This window comes from Dipodomys spectabilis, unplaced genomic scaffold, assembly GCF_019054845.1.
Source record: "Dipodomys spectabilis isolate Male_0828 unplaced genomic scaffold, ASM1905484v1 ptg000241l, whole genome shotgun sequence".
Lineage (NCBI taxonomy): Eukaryota > Metazoa > Chordata > Mammalia > Rodentia > Heteromyidae > Dipodomys > Dipodomys spectabilis.
Window position 1 is genome coordinate 8933109 of NW_024870918.1, and position 21407 is coordinate 8954515.

The following is a 21407-nucleotide window of genomic DNA, read 5'->3' on the forward strand; positions in this document are numbered from 1 at the left end:
CCTGGTACTGGTGGCTCACACCTATGATCCTAGCAACTCAGGAAGCTGAGATCTGAGGATTGTGGTTTGAAGCTGGCCAGGGCAGGAAAGTTAGTGAGACTCTTATCTCCAATTAACCACCCAAAAAGCCAGATGTGGAGGTATGGCTCAAGTGGTCATATACTAGACATAAGTACAAAAGCTCAGGGACAACACCCAGGCCCTGAATTCAGGCCCCCAGACAAGCAAAAGAAAACCCTAAATGAAATAACAAGATAGAGAAGAAACAACCTAAAACAAATCAACAAGCCAGGCTTCCGAAAGCAGTTTTGATGAACCGTTTGAATTAAGTTTACAATAAGAATGGCTCCCTTATCGGGTATGCCACTTGGGTTTTCCCTTAAATTATATAAAAGTGTTAAAATTGTAGAACTCCAGGTGGAAATGATGATGGGTGAGATTGTGATTCAAAACAACAGGCCACGATTAACTACTGACATAGACAGCAGGCGATGGGTGGAAGGCACGATGGAACGTTCCTTTTAGCATTGTTAATTAACTTTCTTCAGCGAAAGATGCCAAAGTAGGACTTGAGTAAGGAGGGGATCCGAACTCAATACATAAAAATGACCCAAACTTTTGCAACAACGATGAGAAGAGACTAGAGCCATCCTGGGAAATGACAGCCCTGGCTTTGAACAGGAGACACCTCACAGACGGCAAACACTTGGACAAGGAGCTTAGAACGCTGGGCTTTCTGAACCTGCAGCCTCAACATCTCCTGAGAACATTCTGGATTTGAAATGGTGGGGGTGGACACGAATCTGTGTTTCTGAGAACCCCCCTGCCAGGTGATCCTCACACATAATCAAGTCTGAAGACTTCAACTCAAAGTCACCACAGCTTCTCTGCCAGCAGGTGGCGATGTTCACAGTGCATGTCACAGCCTTTAATTTTAATTTTATTTTATTCTTTGGTGGCAATATTGGGGCTTGAACTTGGGGTCTGGGCACTGTCCCTGGGCTTTTTTGTTCAAGACTAGTGCTCTATCACTTGAGCCACAACTCCACTTTTCCAGACTTTTCCTGCCTGGGCTGGCTTCAAACCCCAATCCTCAGATCTCATAGGATTACAAACATGAGCCACGCAGCTCCAGGCTCACATATAGTCTTAAATCAAGGAAGGAAGGAAGGAATGTCTTTATACTTTACAGCATTGTATATGCTCATTTACTCTGCCTACCTCCAAAGCCTGTCTTCTCCACTTCCTTTAGATTTTTATTTTTCATAGTGAAATGAGTGAATAAAATTCCCCAGGCGCTGCCAGTGTCACTTAGAACCTAGCAGCCTCCGCCCATTTCTTTTCCTTGTTTCTTTCATCTATTAAGCACCTATTAAACAAATTCAGGCCAGATGCTATTTCAATGATTCGGGATAGATTCACAAGCACAAAGTAGAAAATACTTGACAATACTTGACCTCATGAAATGCATATCTGGCACAGGAGTCATCTGATATAAAAATAAAATATAGGTTGGGAAGGTGGCTTAGTGATAGAATGCTTGTCTAGCATGCATGAAGCCCTGGGTTCAATTCCTCGGTATCACATAAACAGAACAAGCCAGAAGTGGCGGTGTGGCTCAAATGGTAGAGTGCTAGCCAGCTTAGAATAAAATAAAATAAAATATAAAATAGATTTGTACTGGGTGCCATTGGCTCACACCTATAACCCTAGCTTACTCAGGAGGCTGAGATCCACTGTGGATCATTGTTTGAAGCTAACTCAGGCAGGAAGTCTGTGAGACTCTTATCTCCAATTAACTACCAAAAACCTGAAGGGAGGTATGGCTCAAGTGACAGAGCACCAGCCTTGAGTGAAAAGGCCAATGAATACCACCCCAGCCCTAAGTTCAAGCCTTCGTACCAGCACACACATACACACACAAAAATCATCATCATCATCATCATCATTAATAATAATATAGATGTACTATAATAGCTAATACCTTGTAACTGGGGGTGTGGAACAAAAGGCAGGGCATCAACTTTGAGTGAAAAAGCCAAGGGATAGCATGAGACCCTGAGTTCAAAGTCCAGCACTGGCACACGCACACACAGACACACACACGCACACACACACACACACATGCTCAGACATGCACAGACACACACACACACACACAGACATGCACAGACACACACATGCACACACACACGCACAGACACGCACAGACACACACAGACACACACGCACACTCACACGCACAGACATGCAGACACGCACACACACGCACACACATGCACACACACACCCACAGACATGCACAGACACACACAGACACACACAGACACACATGCACACACACGCACAGACACATACACACACACACAAACATGCATGCACGCACACGCACACAGAGACACGCACACACACATGCACAGACACACACAAGCACACGCACACACACACACACAACGTAATTCTCTATTTAAAAAAAAGACCCTAGTATAACCAGCAGCCTGTGGCTCACACCTGCAATCCTTATCTCCAATTAACTACCAAAAAGCAGGAAGTGGAGCTCTGGTTCAAGTGGTAGAGCACTAAGCAAATAAGCTCAGGGACAAAGATGAAGTCTTGAGTTCAAGCTCCAGGCCCAGTACACAGAAAAAAAATTGATATTAATTTCTTTTAAAATACCATAGTAATAAAACTATAGAACGCATGTTCTCAGCATGCACAGCCTACCTGCCTCTAGCTTTTAATTTTACTAAGACAGACATACGGAAGGAGGAACACCTACTTGAAGAAAGCAATCAGCAGGTTCACCATGATGATATACTGCACGAAGAGGTAGACAGCCTGCAGGAACGGCGTGAGAAATGAACCCGGAGGGCAGGAAGTCTCGTCTGTGCAAACTACAACGAATGAAACGAACAAGAGCTGAGAGACATCACAGTCCTATGATCCTCCACACAGCCCTCGACTGCTTCAATACGCGTGTGTGTGTGTGTGTGTGTGTGTGTGTGTGTGTGTGTGTGTGTGTGTGTGTGGAGTCCTGGGGCTGGAACTTAGGGGCCTGGGCATTATCCCTGAATCGTTTTGTGTGTTTTTGTTTTTGTTTTTTTGCTAAAGGCTACTACTTGACTTCCAGTTTTTTTAGTAGTTTATTGGAGAGAAGAGTCTCCCAGACTTTCCTGTCCTGACTGGCTTCAAACTGTGATCCTCATATCTCAGCCTCCTGAGTAGCTAGAATTATAGGCATGAGCCTCTAGCACATCATTGACTATGCATTTTTTCCATTTTTGTGTCTTTTATTTATATGTATATATATATATCTTTTATTGTAAAGATGCTGTACAGAGGGGTTACAGTTACGTGAGTAGGGTAATGAGTCCATTTCCTGGCGAGCATTGTTACCCCACCTTTGTTTTCCCCTACCCTCCCTTCCCTCCCCACCTCCCCGCCTCCTAAGGTCACGTTATTACTTCCCACATTTTTGTCACTCCAGGTATCTACGGTAGCTCACCCTGCTCTTCCTAGTGAAATCCCATTCGTACCAATTATCTCAGAAGCGTAGACTTCTCCATATATCATCCAGTACGGCTCAAACACAACGTCTCTAGCAAGGCTCCAAGACAGAGGCTCCTTTGGCGACAGGATGGCTTTCCGGGCCACCCCGAAGCTGAGCAAGACGATGGCCATTATGATCACGATGTAGAACATGTTTCCTGCCTGCAACACAGCACGGCGCCCTGAGCTTCCCCGCACACCGGAAAGCCAAACCAAACCGAACCCCTCAGCACTCACACTGATGGACAATACGGCTTAAAATGCCTTGGCATGTCCTCGTTCATAGCAGCTCCATTTCCCTTGACTACCCGTCACCGTATGCTTCAAGACAATGGACTGAGTAACAATGTGTGTGCAGAAAGCATAGATGTGTGCTTCCTCCTCCTTCTCCTTCTGCTCCTCCTCCTCCTCCTCCTCCTCCTTCTCCTCCTTCTTCTTCACCTTTGCTGGGGCTTGAACTCCAAACCTGGGCACAGTCCTTGAGCTTCTTAGCTTAAGGCTAGCACTTTCTGTTTTGGGGGTGGTTTATTGGAGATAAGAGTCTCAAAGACTTCCTTGCCCAGGCTGGCTTTGAACCATGATCCTCAGATCTCAGCCTTGTGAGTAACTTAAGACTACAGGCGTGATCCAGCGGCTCCCAGCACCTCTTTCTCTAGGCTGTAATAAAACGAGCACAATGTTTACTCGCTAACATCTGATTTTCATCAGCTGGACCACAGGTTAAGCCAATTGGCCCCATGAGTCCTCTCTCCCAAAATGACGTTCTGGGAGGATAATTCCGAGAAATCAGTGCAGCCATTTTCCCTTCTTCTACTGAATGTGTAGTGACCGATCTTCCCCTGTGGATTTCATGAGGTTCTCATTTGTCTATCTTGCTGTCACGAGGCCGGGACCGTGAAACCCATTTCAGCCAATGGACCGTGGAGTATCAATGACTTGGATCACTGCCGGTCCCTAGTGATGAGAAGCCAATGACTGCTCCACCCTTCTCGTTCCCTGCCCTCGGACACCTACGCTGACCCCTGGGGGACTGTGTGACCCCAGGTGTCTGCCCAGACCCATACCCACTGAACCTCGTCCCAGCGATGGGCTGGTTACTTCATCCCTACCCAGCTAGTAGCTGCCAGTGGCACCGGCAGCAGAGCAATTCTTTCTGTTCTAAGAAAAGAAGTGTGAAGTAGGAAAGATCTGGCTTAGAGCCCAAAAGGTTCTTCTGCTTTAGGGTTAGCACTATGCCTCATCCTCTTCTCTCCAACGAGTATTCTAGAAAACTCAAGGATGGTCTTGGTGCGGTACTTCTACAGGCTAAGTCTTGGGAAAAGCAGCTGGAAAAGGCTGACGCACTGCCCAGCCAGCGTAGATGGAATACTGGACCCTGATGACCCACTTCGGGATCCTGCCTCCAAGATGTAGGCCTTGGAGAAACATGCTTAACCTCTTTGGTATCCAGTAACATTTCCGAAATACGTGTCTGTGATTACAGAAAATGCAGTGATGAAATGATCTGTCTTTGCTTCTAGAAACAATTCCAAAATTAAATGATGGGATATGAACAATGAAATTATCTGGCCACCTTAAAAAGATAATAATGGTTGCAGTATGCACTAGTAGTTCACGCCTGTAATCCTACCCCTCACAAGGCGGAGATCGGGAGAATCAAGGTTCAAAGCCAGCCCAAGCAAAGTATGCTTGAGCCCCCGTCTCAAGCAAAAGCTAGGTGTGGTGGCTCACACCTTTCATCCTACTTCTGCTGGAAGCTGAAATGAGAAGCTATTAGAGGCTGACATGGGCAAAAGCAAGAGTATATCTCAAAAATAACCAGAGCAAGCCAGGTGTCGGTAGATCACACCTATAATCCTAGCGACTCAGGAACCCAAGATCTGAGGATCACGATTCAAAGCCAGCTGGGGCAGAAAAGTCTATGAGACTCTCATCTCCCCTAAATTTAAATAAAAAGCCAGAAATGGAGCTATGGCTCAAGTGGTAGAGCTCCAGCCTTGAGCAAAAAGAAGCTTAGGAACAGAGCCCTGGCCCTGAGTTCAAATCCCAGTACTGGCATTAAAAAAAGATTAACAAAAAACACTCAAAAAGGATTTGAAAAATAGCTCGAGTATATTATTATCTAAGCAAGCATGAAAGCCTGAATTCAAACCCTAGTACCACCCGCAAATAGAAAATAAGAGAGACTAGCTGCTTATAAAGCCAGACTGTGCTCACCATTTTGGCAATCATGGTCACGTAGGGACCGGCATGCTGATTGACAGCGAAGAAGTCCATGAGCCTCGAGAACCAAAAGATGATGTTGATGCAGTAGATGAGCCGGCCCGCCGTGCCCCACGGAGGGGGGCCCCAGCGAAGGCCAAACCCCACCGAAAACAGACCCACAGCCACCGCCTCCATCAGATTCCAGTACTCGCTAATCCACACCTTCACCTTCTGAGTCAGCTTCTCGGGTTCTGAAATGCAGATCTGAAGGGAGAAAGGGGGGTGTCAGGCATGAGGGTGCGGGCCGAGGGCTCACACAAGGTGTGGCACATGTCTACCACGTGCCAGACCCCAGGTCCAGTCCCCAGCAACGCACAGAACGGGGCGGGGAGAAACCGAGAAACGCATCAGAATCATCTTCCTGAACACATCATCCATCCTCTGGAAGAGTAATGCGGCTGGGTACGGTGGCCCCTGCCTGGAATCCTAGCTATGCAGCAGGCAGGAGTCTGAAGATTGTGGTTCAAAACCAGCCAGGGAAGAAATGTCCATGAGACTCTTGTCTCTGATGAACCAGCCAAAAATTAGAATCGGAGCTGTGGCTCAGGTGGTAAAGTACCAGCCCTGAGTGAAAAAAGCCAAGTGACAGTGAGAAGTCCTGAGTTTAAGCCCCACTACCAGCACAAAGAAAGAAGGAAAGAAGGAAGGGAGAGAAGAGGGGAAGAGAGGAGGGAGGGAGGAAGGAAGAAAGGGAAGAGGAGAGGGAAGGAGGGAGGGAAGGAAGGAAGGAAGGAAGGAAGGAAGGAAGGAAGGGAGGGAGGAAGGGAGGGAGGGAGGGAGGGAGGGTGGGAGGGAGGGAGAGAGGGAGGGAGGGAAGGAGGGAGGGAAGGAGGGAGGAGGAAAGGAAGAGCAGAGGGAAGGAAGGAAGGAGAGGAGAAGGGAGGAAGAAAGAGAGGAGAGAAGAAGGGAAGGAAGGAAAGAAGGGAGCAGGAAAAGAAGAGCAGAGGGAAGAAAGGGAGGAGGGAAGGAGGGAATGAAGGAAGGGAGGAAGGGAGCGGGGAAGAAGGGAAGGAAGGAAAGAAGAGAGGAGGGAAGGAAGGAGGGAAGGATGTAAAGAAGGAAGAAAAGAAAGAAGGGAGGAGGGAGGGAGGGAATCCCACTAAATTTCACATCTCAAGGGAATTTGAGACTTATCTATGGTATTATTAAATTATACCCAAATTAATGGTGCTCATGCTGAATGACCACTTGCAAACCTGGCTACAATGAAAAAGAAAAGGTGCTTTTTCTAGCTTTCCTTCATCCATAGCCAACGTGGAGGACCCAAGATATTTTAAGCCTCAATATTACAATGGTCTGTGAGCTCCAACTCCACTCACAAGGCACACGCCACAGTGCAAAGGGCACCAACAGACAGCAAAGCGCACAACGCTGCCACTGAATATGTTGTTGCACACTACTAGGAATACTTCATATCATTCACTAGTACAAGAAATTACCCCTGAAATACTGTGCCACATAAGCTGAAATGTCAGTCAGTTAAACTACTTCCCCTGAAGTACCCACACCACAATAAGAAGGCAGAATTCATATAAAGGTGCTCTCCTGGATTATTTTCTATCATTTAGAAATTCCACATAGTAGCTATCAGGCAATATAGGCATAATTACTAGGGCTACGTTTACTTAGTACATAAGATTGGTCGAATTATCTCATTTACCACATTTAAATGCATGGAAGCAAAGATAAACAGACACTGGTTACCCAGCACAGTTAAGTCATCAGTGTTTGTGATTATAATCGTGACCGCATGGGGATGTGAACATCTGTGTGATGAATGACGACATAGATAGCAGCCAAAATCTTCTTTTGCGTGGTTCATAGACTACTTGTTCCAATGGAATTTTCAGCTTCGATTCTCCAAGGTAACTCACAAGGAACTTAATGCCCTAACTGCATTTCTCACAGGATGTAACTTCAGCCATCCTTGGATCATTGCAAGAGAATGGAGACTGACAACATAAAGATGTTGCTGGGTGATAAAAATTGACCCACAAAACGACAAAAAAAAAATCTCTGACTCCGAAGAAATCTAACAGTTGGAAGGTTTAATGACAGATAGACCCGAGCACATATCACTCTGGGACTGATAAGTACTATGGGATGTCTGTTGGGAAGATAACCGCTTCCAAAGTCCAACCCTCAGCAGGAAAGATCAAGGCTAAACCCAGAACATTTCCCCCAAGAAATCTCCTGGTAGCCTGCGAGTCAGCCTTGTTCTCTGTCCTTCCCCTCCCTTGCCCCGTCCCCAGAGCTGGGAGAATCTGCTCCAGATGTGTGAAGGGACACTTACCTCCCTCACTTTCTCCACAGCGTTGGTGAAGATGTAAACGATCACAAGCCACTCCTGGGCGCTGGGCTGGGGCTGCATCTCCACCAGCACTGTGTACGTGAACAGCAGGAGGAAGGCCAAATACGCCATCTGTGGGGAAGACAAGTATTCCCTGGATGTGAGCACCGGTCCTCACGGAGGTGCCGGAGAAACACAGGCACGGAGATCACACCCATCATCTCAGCTGTGCGATCAGGACGGTCACAGTTGGGCAGAAAATTCCATGCGACTCCCTCTCAATCACTGGCTGGGCATAGTGGCCCATGCTTCTCATCCTAGACACATGGAAAGCCCACATTGGATGGATTTCACAGATGGGAAATAACGTCCACAAGCCTCCATCTCAACGGAAAAGGTTAGGTGTGGTGATCCTATAGACCTATCATCTCAACTACAATGGAAGCCTAAAATAGAAGGGTCTCATCAAAGTGTGCAGCTAGGCAGGAAGGGACCCTCCTATCTATTCGATAACCAGCAGTATGTAGATTGCCTGCCTACCAAGTACAAGGCCCTCAGTTCAAATCCTAGTATACCATGATAAAAAGAAAAGGCGGGCTGGAGACATAACTCAAGTGGTAGAGCACCAGCCTTGAGTGAAAAGCCATGAGTGAAAGAGCACAAGGCGATGATTTCAAGCTCCAGTATCGGCACAGAAAAAGAAAAGGAAAGAAAAGGCCAGGAGCCAGTGACTCATGTCTGTAATCCTCGCTATTCAGGAGGCTGAGATCTGAGGATTGTGGTTTAAAGCCAGCCAGAGCAGGGAAGTCTGTGAGACTCTTACCGCCAGTTAAACACCAGAAAATAGGAAGTGGTGCTGTGGATCAACTGGTAGAGCTCTAGCCTTGAGCTGAAGAGCTAAGGGACAGTGCCCAGGCCCAGAGTTCAGGCCCCATGACCGACCAAAACAGAAACAAAAAAACAGGCAAAAGAAAAGAAAAAGCACAAACATGATCTTCAACCATACAACATAAAAATATAACTTGGAGCTGGGTGCCAGAGGCTCATGCTATGATTCCAGCTACTCGGGAGACTGAGATTTGAGAGTCAAGATTCAAAGGCAGCCCAGGCAGGAAAGTCTATGAGACTCTTAATCAAATTAAGCACCAATTAAAGCCAGAAATGGAGCTGTGGTTCAAGTGATGAGTACTAGCCTTGAGCAAAATAGCTCAGAGACAACACTCAGACCTTGAGTTCAAGGCCCAGGACCAGCACCAACATATATGTATGTGTGTGTATGTGTATGTGAGCACATATATAATTATAATTATACATATAATAACACATGTAATATATAAATAAAATAGGTACGTTTATAAGAATAAATATAACTATATATGACTAACTTCTGATTACTGAGGACCTAATATCAAAATAGAATAGAAGACACTGTGCAAAAGGAAATGTATTCATTACAAGACTCATGTAACTGTAAATGGATTCCTACTTGGGGGCCTTCTCCCAGTGGAGTCTTGCTACTTTCTTAGGGCTTCCCTTCCACTTTCAAATAAACTTTCTCTGCCTGCCTCAAACACTTTCCTGGCTTTCAATTTATTAGCTGGCAGAGAAAATGAACGTATCCCCCTAGATGGCATCAAGAGGAAAGAGGGCTGGGCACCAGTGACTCACGCCTATAATCCTAGCTACTCAGGAGGCTGAGCTCTGCTGAAGATCAAAGTTCGGGTAGGAAAGTCTGTGCGTGGGACTCTTAGCTCCAAATAATCACAGAAAAAAGCCAGAAGTGGCTCTGTGGCTCAGGCGGTAGAGCGCTAGCCTGGAGTAAAAGAAGCCCAGGGACAGCGCCCGGCCCAGAGCTCAAGCCTGGCCATAACTGGCCAAAAAAAAAAAAAAAAAGGAAAGAGCATCCAGGGCTGTGTTATCGTCACCGCCAAACACAATGAGCAGCTGTGTACGGCTGTTAATTACTAGCAGCTCATCACCTTTTCTCTTCGCCAGAGTGCTTGTATTTAGCCATCATTTCCATTTCTGAGATAGGGTCTCGCAGTATTACCCAGGCTGGCATCAAACGCTAAGGCCCTTAGTCCTCTTCCCTCAGCTCCTGAGTGACTGGACAAGCCCAGTTCATGGCTTGAGCTTTTCTCTTACGCTCCTAACGCAGGACTACCTTTGTAATGTAGACAACAATAAACTTTGGACCAAATGACTTCAAAAGCACTTCCTTTATCTTGGCTTCAAAGTTCCCACAGTGTGGGCCTCTGCGGTCCTCCGGCCTCATTTCCCACTGCTCCTCTTCCGGCCTTAGGGAAGAACAGCTGGGGGGTGGAGGGGTGGGCAGAGAAAGCAGTGGGGTGGGGGGCTCCACCCTGGTGCCCCCCGGAGGCAGCCCATGGGGCCTGGAGACCAGCCACGCTCACACCCTCATGGAACACAAGCCCACGGCATCCAAGGAAAACAAATCATCCACGGAAAAAATCTCAGCACTCCACAAAAGCCCCACCTCAGGCAGAATCTGGGCTTCTGCTCCCCATCCAAGGGCCTGCTCCTTGCTCCTCTAAGTGAGCCTGGAGACAGGGAAGTTCCTGCCTAGATCTCCACTCCCAGGACATCTGGGGAGCCAGGAATTGGGGGCAGGATGGGGGGGAGAAAGAAAAGAAAAAGAGAAAAGCACTACAGTCAGGCATCAGTGGCTCACACCCATAATCCCAGCTACGCAGGAGGCTGAGATTTGAGGATCATGGTTCAAAGCCAGCCCTGGCAGTAATGTCCATGAGACTCTTCTCTCCCATTAATTACCAAAAATGCAAAAAAGAGAAGCCGTAGCTCATATGGTAGAGTGGTGGCCTTGAGCAAAAAAGTTCAGGGATAGTGCTCTAAGGCCCTGAGTTCAAAGCCCCAATACCAGCACAAAAGAAAAAAGCAAAAGAAGAAGAGAAGTGCACGGGAATCTGTAAGTTTCTATCATAGGATTTGGTGCTGAGAATAAAAATTATTGTTTTCAGTTGAACGCAGGAGACATTATCCCGAGCATTTGACATTGGAATTTCCAGAACACACGGTACATTCCAACGCAGAATGGCAGGCTGACAGCAAACTAGGAGGAAGTGAGCCCACCCACCCACCCACCCACACACACACACACACACACACACACACACTCCCGGTGAATGTTCGCAGCAAGCATGCCCAATGAGTGCCCGCTGTAGACTCAGATTCTTAAATTAAATAGACTATGACTGTTTCAAATTCAATGACTTGTGAGAGCTTTATTCCACGTTGATTAAAATAGTCTGGATAAGAGGAAAGTTCTGTCCAACTGTAAATCCTCACAATGAAGGAGTATTTGCAGGTTTTTCTTTTAAATCAGCACTTTGGGTGATACCTACTAGACATTTAATAAATGTGTGTTTAATGTTTAACTATGTGTTTTAAACTTAGATTTTAATCTCTTCGGAGAATTAAGGTGTAATAAATGTACATACACTTAGAGATTCATAGCTTGATAATCTTATCTAATGTTCTTATGGTCTTAAGATAATTTCCTGCAAGTAGAACAGCAAGGCAGGCACATTTCAAACTTGAAACAAATATTACTACTTTATCTACCAGAAAAGCTTGATCAATTTATACTGTCACCAACAAAGTCTGAGCCTACCTTTATTTGTTTGTTTGTTTGTTTGTTATGCTGATACTGAAGTTTAAACTCCAAGTTTGTGCTTTGTCCTTTAGGTCTTTTAATCAAAGCCAGTGTTCAACCACTTGAGCCACAACTCTGTTTCCAGCTTTTCTTCTGGTTAACTGGAGATAAAAGTCTCATGGACTTTGCTGCCCAGGTTGGCTTCAAACCCCTAGCCTCAGTTCTCAGCCTCCTGAGTAACTATGATTACAGGTGTGAGCCACTGGCACCTGGTTCTAATGTGTTTAGATTAATATTTAGCCCCGTTATGTGGCTCGGTTAAGATTCCCTCCTGGCTTTTATCAAATATGCCACTGCATCTTCGTAAAAGTGATAAAATCTCATTGTTGAAAGGGATAATTGATGTTTAAAATTAGACAAAAGTTATTCAAACCTACGTATTTATTCAACCAGTATATAAAGTAATTGTGTGGTTGGCCAATAATATCTTGATACGCCAATAGAATATATACTTAGATAATAATCGTTCTATAGTCTTACTTTAAATGCTTTAGGATTACAAAGCCATGGGTCTGTGCACATAAGTAAAGATAAGCATTAGAAAAATGAGCACAACTATAGATGTGAAAAGTACACACACTATTTGTGGGTACTTGCTCTGAATCTTTACTCTCCACAAAGAAAATATATCATTTGATCACAGAATTCAGCTTCTACCTTTTATTCTTCTCGGCTCATTCATAAGCAAATTCTGTTGAAGGAAAAAACACTTGCAATGTTTGTATAACACATAATTCCTATGAAGAAAAAAAAAACTGATTCACCTAATGATTTTCTTGCTCAAGATGGGAAGAGAAAGCAGGGTGCCGGTGGCTCACAACTGTCATCCTAGCTACTCAGGAGGCTGAGATCTGAAGCTTGTGATTTGAAGCCAGCCCAGGAAAAAAATCCATGAGACTCTTACTTCCAATGAACTACTCAGAAAAAGCTAGAAGTGGTGCTGTGGTTCATGTGGTAGAGCCTTGAGCAAAAGAAGCTCAGGGATAGTGCCCAGGCCCTGAGTTCAAGACCTAGGACCGGCCAAAGGGGTGGGAAGAGAATCTGCCCACCTGACACAATGCCACAAAGAGCACTGCCAAGTTCAAGTGCGTTGTTTCTCCGTGCTCTGAACGCTCGGTCTCGCTGTGCTAAGCACTCCAAGAAAGGAGGTGCCTGCCCTCCAGCTCCCGTAGCACTCCCTTTCCAACCTTCTCCAGTCCTCCTCATCCATTCTGTCGTCATTCTCTCCCTTTTTGATTCTGACATGCCTTATCATTTATTCCAACCTGACAAATCACGTCGATCATTATCAAAATGATCATCACCTGTGGACTGTCAAACAGAGTTGTAAAGACACCAACCGTGTAAAACCAAAACTTGACGATGGGAGCATTGTAGAATTCATAGACTTTCCCAGTCCAGGGCAGCCCCTGGGGTCCGTCCCGTACATGAAAGTGCTGATTTTCATCCAATTTCTCATCGAAGCCCTTTTCCAGATCACAGTCTTTCTGTAAAACAGACAACAACTTTGTAGCTAGGATTATAGGTGTGAGCCACCAGCAGCTGCCTACAGGGAATGTATTTTATAAGCCATGGTCCAAGCAGAAACATGCCAGGTAAAGAACATCCTCACAACACATGGGTATCTCTACAGTGAACACAGGCTGCTAGAGAGGCCACTCTAGTTACCTATGAGAGTTAATACCTAGGATAACCACCAAATGTGACATGTACAACTACTTGCAGATTGGACCAGTGACAATGCGCATCTTTATAAGTAAAAATTTCAGGGACACAAGGCCTCCTTCGCTGCTTACTTTCCAGAAGCAAAAGTCAATTTACGCTACCACTCTCCAAAGAAAAGTGATATAAAAATGTCCTTTCTTTTGTCTTTGAAGTAGAAAAGGAATATATGGCTTAACTGGGGTTAACTAGGTCTGCTGTACAGGCACTAATGGGCATTAGTTTATAATGAGATTGTGATTAGATAGAAAAGTACTACATGCCCAACTGACAGTAAGAGACATTGTGGAATAACAATAATAATAATAATAATGGGACTTAAATACAATGGCAACAGAAGTTATCGTTGAACAGATGACTGGAGACGGATGCCTGCCTGTCATCGCAGCGTTCAAGAGGCTGAGACAGGAGATTACGAGTTAGAAGCCAAGCTTGGCCATGTAATGAGGCTTTACTCCTCTCCCCATCAAACATTTCTGTATGAGTGAACTTTATAGCTATGTATGCTCACGCACAGTCAATTCCCAGAAACAGAATTCAGTATGACGTTGTACTGACCACATAAGCATTTTCTTTGGTGGTGTTAAGGTTTTGGTCACCATAATGCCACGTAAACTGGAAATCCTGGGATCGGGGGACATGTGACATCTCAGCTTTGCTTTTAAATTCCAGCGTCAAAATGGTTGGTGGCACGAGAATACTGAGGATGATCTGTCAGAAGAAGAAAAAAGAGATGAGAGAAGAAAATACACAACATTACTGCCCAGAAATGAGCACTAAGACTTCAAACACGTAAGAGACGTCAGTCATATCCATTCCCATTTCAATTTCTGTGCAGATTCTACAGATAGTGTTAGCTTGGCAACGTCAGTTCTGTGAGCGTTTTTCACAGAAATCCTCACGCGTACAAGCCTACGTGGGTAAGGATGTTCCCTGAAGAGCTACTTGAAAAACACAGCAAACAACAGCTAGTAGCAATCTACATGTCCATATATACAAAATCATCACGGATCATTTCATAGAGGAATAGTATAATAGAAGCATTACAAGCCGAGCACTCCTGGCTCACAGCTGTCATCCACGCTACTCAAGAGCCTGAGATCTGAGGGTCACAGTTCAAACACAGCCGACGCACAAAAGTCTGTGAGACTTTTATCTCCACTTAAGCATACACAAACCACACACACACACACACACACACACACACACACACATCCTTGTTAACCTTCATTGCATTTTGGGGTTTTTTTTTCATGCTGAAATGATCTTTTCATGTTTTATTTTAAAGTTTGATCTCCTGCAAAGATTCTCTGGACTTTCTCTAGTTCTAACACAAGTTTGTTTGTCTTTTCTGAAGTCCAACCTAAAATATGACCTTTTTAGTTCTGGAAAAAAAATAGTAAAAACTATACATAATAATAACATTACAGCAATTCCATTTCCAGAAGAGCTTCACGCTCCATTCTCTTTCCCCACCATATAACTATAGGCATGTGAAACAGAGTTCATCAGTATCCATGTCAATCATAGCAGTGCCCACTTCCAAGAATTAGGTTGGAGCCTATCACACTAAAAAGCAGTGAAGTAAGTTTTCCCACCCACATAACTCTATATGAAATTACTGCACTCTCATTCACTTGGAATTAGCCTCGCCTGATGATTGGGTGTTAGGAACTGCAGAACAATGGCTAACTGCACTAAGAGACTTTATGAAGCTAATTCAGCCTTGAATAACTCTCTCTCTCCCTCTTTTTTCTCTCTCTCTCTCTCTGTCATCTGAAATATATGAAGAACAAAATTTATAAAGCCTTCAGGAGTAAGGACTTCTAGTAAACTGAAGAATGCATAGGCATTCATGCTTGTAATCTTAGCTACTTAAAGGCCAAGCTCTGAGGTCCACAGTTCGAAGCCAACTCAGGCAGGAAAGTCTGTGACACTCTTATCTTCAATGATCTACCACAAAGGCAGAAGTGGAGCAGTAGCTCAACGTGCAGAGTACCAGCCTTGAACAAAACAAAAACAAAACAAAAACCCTCAGGGACAACACCCAGGCCCTGAGATCAAGCCCCAAGACCAATGCACGTGCACTCACGCAAATGTATAAGGCATGGTGATGGGCTAAATGATCCCCCCAAACTATCAAGCCGTCTGTACCCCCATCTCTCACTCCCTGGGTGTTTAAGCGAAGTTATTGTCAGAGCTAGGGAACGAGAGAGAAACACCCATTCACATCTCTGCTTCATCGTCTCCAGTGCTGAACTCAACATAGATCAATGGAGAACTTCCCAAAGCACTTCCTGTAGCACAGACTTAGAACCAAAAAGGCCAAGGGGGTAGGAGAAGACATTGCCTTGTCTCGAGGATAACTAAGAACAGGATACACACTTGGCATTTCTGTCTCCACTTTGAATCTACACCCTTTGCTTGGAGCCATTTTCTCCTACAGTTACCTTGCAGCCACCTTGGAATTCAGGAAGGACAGGAGTTGAAGCTGCACTCTAAGAAAGCAATAACTTTTTCATTTTTTTTTTATTTTTTGTTCAGTTACAGGGCTTGAACTCAGGATCTGGGCGCTGTCCCCGAGCCTCTTTGTGCTCAAGGCTAGCACACTACCATTTGAGCCACAGAGCCACTTCTGGTTTTTGAGTGGTTAATTAGAGATAAGAGTTTCATGAGAACTTTTCTGCCTGGTCAGGCCTCAACCCATGATCCTCAATATCAGCCTCCTAAGTGGCTAGGATTACAGCAATGAGCCACCAGCACCCAGCTAGCAATGGCATTCTTATAGTGACCAATGCTGAGATAATGAACAACCAGCCACCTGTTACCACCACACCACACCTGTGATCACACTGCATAATCACACTGTCGTGCACAGCTCTCGCTCCTCCCCAATTCTTCCCCCACCTAAAGCTCATGTCCGTACTCCAGGATCATGTCAGTACTCCAGGGTAGGCTGAAGTGCTTCCCATCTCCTCTTCCCACAGCATGCCCTGGCCACGTAACAAATCCCCTCTCTCTACCCTTCACCACTTCCCTTTCAGTACTGTGTTGGAGTCAGGAGCCAGATTCATAGAAGAGAGGTCTGAGCCTAGAACTCCCAGTTATATTTCTTCACTATTTTGCTAAAAAAAAAATGAATTGATAGGAAATCACTTTGTGTTTCTCCTTGTGCTAATCCAACTTCAAACTTGGGGCCTGGACATTTGCCCAGAGCTATTTGTGCTCAAGGCTAACATTCTACCACTTGAGCCACAGCTCCACATCTGGCTTTTTTGTGGTTAACCGAAGATAAGAATTTCATGGACTTTCCTGCCGGGGCTGGCTTTAAATTACAGTTCTCAGATCTCAGCCTCCTGAGGAGCTAGGATTCCAGGCGTGAGCCAAAGATGCCTGGCTCAAATGGCTTTGGAATAACAGTTCTCTTGTTTCTGTAAGGTCCCTGGAGGATATTAAAATCTCTTCTGTTTTTCATTTCTTGGAGTTTTCTGCAGCCATTAAATGTGTATCTATGTACTTATTTATTTGTCTATCTATCATCTATCATCTAGCTATCTATGACTATCTATAGGTATCTATATGTGTACATATATCACATATGTGTGTATATAAACATATATATTTTTCACATATGTGTGTATGTGTATGTATATTATATGCGATACCTGTGTGTATGTGTTTTAGAATAGTCATTTGTTTGGGATGTTGCGTATCAACACACACAATATGCATATATATATACATATAATGGAACATCCACGTATATATTTCCATTTTCACGTATGTACATTGAATATCATGGCTGTATCTCTCTCCATTCCTGTCTCCCTTCCCCTAAACCCTACCCTTTTCTTGCCAAACACGAGTCAGCTTCCGGTGTTGATCCTGTTGATTGTGCATGATCCTGTGACCACCTTCACAGGAGCATGGCTTTGCGGCAGGCACAGCGCAGGTACAATTAGCCCCACACTGGCAAAGTCACTGTGTCAATTGGAGAGGAAGCCATTCTCCGAGCATCCCCTGGGAGGAGCCCAGCTGCCCTGCGGCCGAGTGTGAACCCCTGCTCCTGAAGACACCCTTCCGGAATGAAGAGAAACGGGGCCCACGGGAGCCCGCACCTCCACGGGAAACTACTAGACCCGAAGCTCCCTTTGGTGGCGAATTTACCTTCAACCAAGAGTTCTTCCTCATTTTCAGGCGGCCCGTCCACATGTCGGTCAGCAGCATTTGGGTGCAGGAATGGGACACAAAGGGGCGCAGGCCTCCGGACGCGGCCAGCTTCAAGCAGGTGGAATTGCTCCAGTTCTTGAGTTCATAGGTGAGCAGCTTCATGGCCATGGGCTCGTTCTGCTTGAAGGCCTTCTCCAGCACGTCCAGGGCCAGCTGGCCAAACTGCCTGCAATGACCCAGGGAACAGAGAGGTGGCCAGGGCACCAGAAACAGTCTGAAAGACCGGACAGGACACCCCGAAAACACCGGGGAACCAGGGTATCTGAGAAAATGACATGTGCCAGGCACCGGTGTCTCACACCTGTAACCCTAGCTACTCAGGAGGCTGAGATGTGAGGATGGCGGTTCAAAGCCAATCTGAGCAGGAAAGTCTGTGAGACTCTTATCTCCAATAAATTACTCAGAAAAGCTGGACGTGGAGCTGTGGTACAAGTGGTAATTAGCCTTGAGTAAAAAAGCTCAAGGACAGTGTCTAGGCCCTGAGTTCAAGCCCCAGGACATACACACACACACACACACACACACACACACACACATACACACACACAGAGCGAAAGCAATAAGACACTATATGAATAAGAGTCTCCATGTGCAGCTGGATGCCAGTAGCTCATGCTTAGAATCCTAGCTACTCAGGAGGCTGAGATCTGAGGACTGCAGTTCAATACTAGCCCAGGCAGGAAAATTTATGAGACTCTTATGTTCAATTAACCATCAAAAATCCAGAAGCAAAGCTATGGTTCAAATAGTAAAATGTCAGCCTTGAGCAAAAAAACCTGAGACAGCCCCCAATCCTTGAGTTCAAGCCCCAGTATCTGAACACACAGAGACTTTTTTTTTAAAGTCTCTTAAAAAAACTAGCCTAGTTGCTCAAGAAAGGGAATTTTCTCAGACTGAGTGTGTTTACACTGCAGCACATAGAATTAGTCTATACCTGAGCTGCTCATAATAAGACACTCAGCACTAGATAGACAACCAGGTATATAACACAGAAAACACTGTTCAAATCTCAATGAGTGACTCAGGAACACTGTGGAAACACTATTTATTTACTTATGTATTTATGAGCTCTGACAAAATAATTTGATAGCAAATAAGAAGCCAATTCTGAAAACACCCGCCTGGAATTTTCCAGGAAGTTGTTTTCTCTGGAGAAAAAAAAAATATGTCATTCTTTGGAACCTTAAATGAAGATTATATATTAGTTTCCATTAGTTTACCTCCTGTACTTATGACTCACACTTCGGTAATCACAAGAACTTGAAACACTTTTAACATTTTCTATCTTCTACCATTCCTCTCTGTTTCTTCTTTGTTGTTGTAACTTTCCATAAATAAGTTACGTGTTAACTGTAAGTATCTCTGGTACACACAAGTCTTAACTTATCATCAAAGGCTTTGGAAGTCTGAAGGGCCTCTCAGCACCATTCACTTAAAAAGTATTAACTAGCCTGGCACCGAATGACTCATGCCTGTAATCCTAGCTACTCAGGAGGCCGAGATCTGAGGATTGTGATTCAAAGCCAACCCACACAGGAAAGTCTGCGAGACTCTTCTCCCTACAAAACTACCAAAAACAACAACACAGAAGTGGAACTGTGTCTCAAGGGATAGAGAGCTAGCCTTGAGTAAAAAAGCTCAGGGATAACACACAGGTCCTGGGACTTGAACTCAGACTATATATATATATATATATATATATATATATATATATATATATATATATATATATTCAAATATATAATATATATAATATATATACATATACACACACTATAACTAGGAACTGAGATAGATGTCTAGATGTCTGTTAAGTTACTTGCCCAAGTGGCAAACAGCTGGACTTAGGACCAACTCAGCTCTCCATGTTCCTTAAATCCTAAAGCAGCTGGACATGGTGACACGAAGCTGGAATCCCAGCATTTGGCAGGCAAGAGCAAAATGGTCAGAGTTCCAGGCTACTATGGGCTGTGTAAAAAGTCTCTATCTCAATGGAGCAATAATACGAAATAAAATAAATCCTCTTTAATAGGAGAATCCCCTTGTGATAGTTTACATTCAGTGTCAACTTGGCTAGATTAAGATATATCTAGAAACCCTGTAAAGAATTATTTTGCGTGTGTCTCTGGCTCTGTGTTCCCACAATAGGAACTAAGAGGAGAAGATAATTCCTCCATGTAACGGCCACACCAACCCGCCCAAACCCCAAGGTTTAGAACAGTAACAAGATAAATAAGCAAGATAAATTGGTGTCTGGCCCTGAATCTGTGATTCACTCATCTCCTTCCTTGGAGATATCCAAGTCCAGGTTCCAGAAGCAGTGGTCTCCAGGATTTATACCAACAATACCTTCTCACCAGCCTTACAGGTACTCTGCTATTCTGAGATCTTTAGAGACTTGAACTAATGCATGCCACCAATATCCCAGGGTTTCTGGCCCACTGATCTCATAGGACATCAGCCACCATGATCCCAGAAGCCATTTCTTTAATAAATCCAATCTCCTATATTTACTTAGGCATCCTTTTTGTGGGGGGTGGGGGGGATCCTGTCTTTCTAGAGAACCCTGACTAATGCACATGACGAGTCTACTGATGTTACAAGTACAAAGGTTAGGGAAAGTGTCTAGCCATTCTAATTACTACCTAGGTCTAGTAGGAAGTAAAGAAGGAATGCCTACTTTGAGTAACTTTTCAGTTCTTCGGAAGTGTCATCCACCATATTGCTCTCCTTAGCTTCCCGGGCCATGGCTCGGTAGAGGATACAAGCGATCACTGCTTTGACCGTGGCCTCTTCCCCATGCTGCCAGAAAAACATGGCCATCTTCTGCCGCTTCATCAGCACAGCCCAGACCAGCAGGTCGTTGTATGGATAGATAAAGCCAGTAGACTCAGCGTCCTCCACGTGCTGTGTTTCTTTTGACTTCTTCCTTGATTTGTGAGGGATTCCAGATTTTTCCTGCTGGAAGAGAAATAGGAATAGGATCCCTACTACTCAAATGCAATGTGTTTGTTCCCTAAAGCAAGACAAGTATCCTAGAGATATTTTGAAAAGTAATACTAAGAAAACCAGGCACTGGTGGCTCATACCTGTTATTCTAGCTACTCAGAAAGCTGAGAGCTGAGGATTTAAGTTCAAGGGCAACCCAGGCAGATAAAAAGAAGAAGAAGAAAAACAAAAAGAAGAAGAAGAGGAAGAAAAGAAGAAGAAGAAGAAGAAGAAGAAGAAGAAGAAGAAGAAGAAGAAGAAGAAGAAGAAGAAGAAGAAGAAGAAGAAGAAGAAGAAGAAGAAGAAGAAGAAGAAGAAGAAGAAGAAGAAGAAGAAGAAGAAGAAGAAGAAGAAGAAGAAGAGGAAGAAGAAGAAGAAGAAGAAGAAGAAGAAGAAGAAGAAGAAGAAGAAGAAGAAGAAGAAGAAGAAGAAGAAGAAGAAGAAGAAGAAGAGGAAGAAGAAGAGGAAGAGGAAGAGGAAGAAGAAGAGGAAGAGGAAGAGGAAGAGGAAGAGGAAGAGGAAGAAGAAGAGGAAGAAGAAGAGGAAGAAGAAGAAGAAGAAGAAGAGGAAGAAGAAGAAGAAGAAGAGGAAGAAGAAGAGGAAGAAGAAGAGGAAGAGGAAGAGGAAGAAGAAGAGGAAGAGGAAGAGGAAGAGGAAGAGGAAGAAGAA

At 44.6% G+C, this 21407-nt stretch overlaps 1 protein-coding gene across 1 annotated transcript in view; it reads right to left on the bottom strand.

Moving 5' to 3' along the window:
- Positions 1-20708, bottom strand: part of Trpm6 (transient receptor potential cation channel subfamily M member 6) — a gene marked incomplete at its 5' end in the record, with an annotated part of 70298 nt that extends 49590 nt beyond the window's left edge. Inside the window, 8 exons of the mRNA XM_042699368.1 lie at positions 2780-2894; positions 3537-3711; positions 5767-6018; positions 8108-8236; positions 13139-13285; positions 14079-14231; positions 17688-17916; positions 20431-20708. Coding sequence (XP_042555302.1) covers positions 2780-2894; positions 3537-3711; positions 5767-6018; positions 8108-8236; positions 13139-13285; positions 14079-14231; positions 17688-17916; positions 20431-20708 — 1478 coding nt within the window. The remainder of the gene's footprint in view (positions 1-2779; positions 2895-3536; positions 3712-5766; positions 6019-8107; positions 8237-13138; positions 13286-14078; positions 14232-17687; positions 17917-20430) is intronic.
- Between the last annotated feature and the right edge of the window lie 699 nt (positions 20709-21407).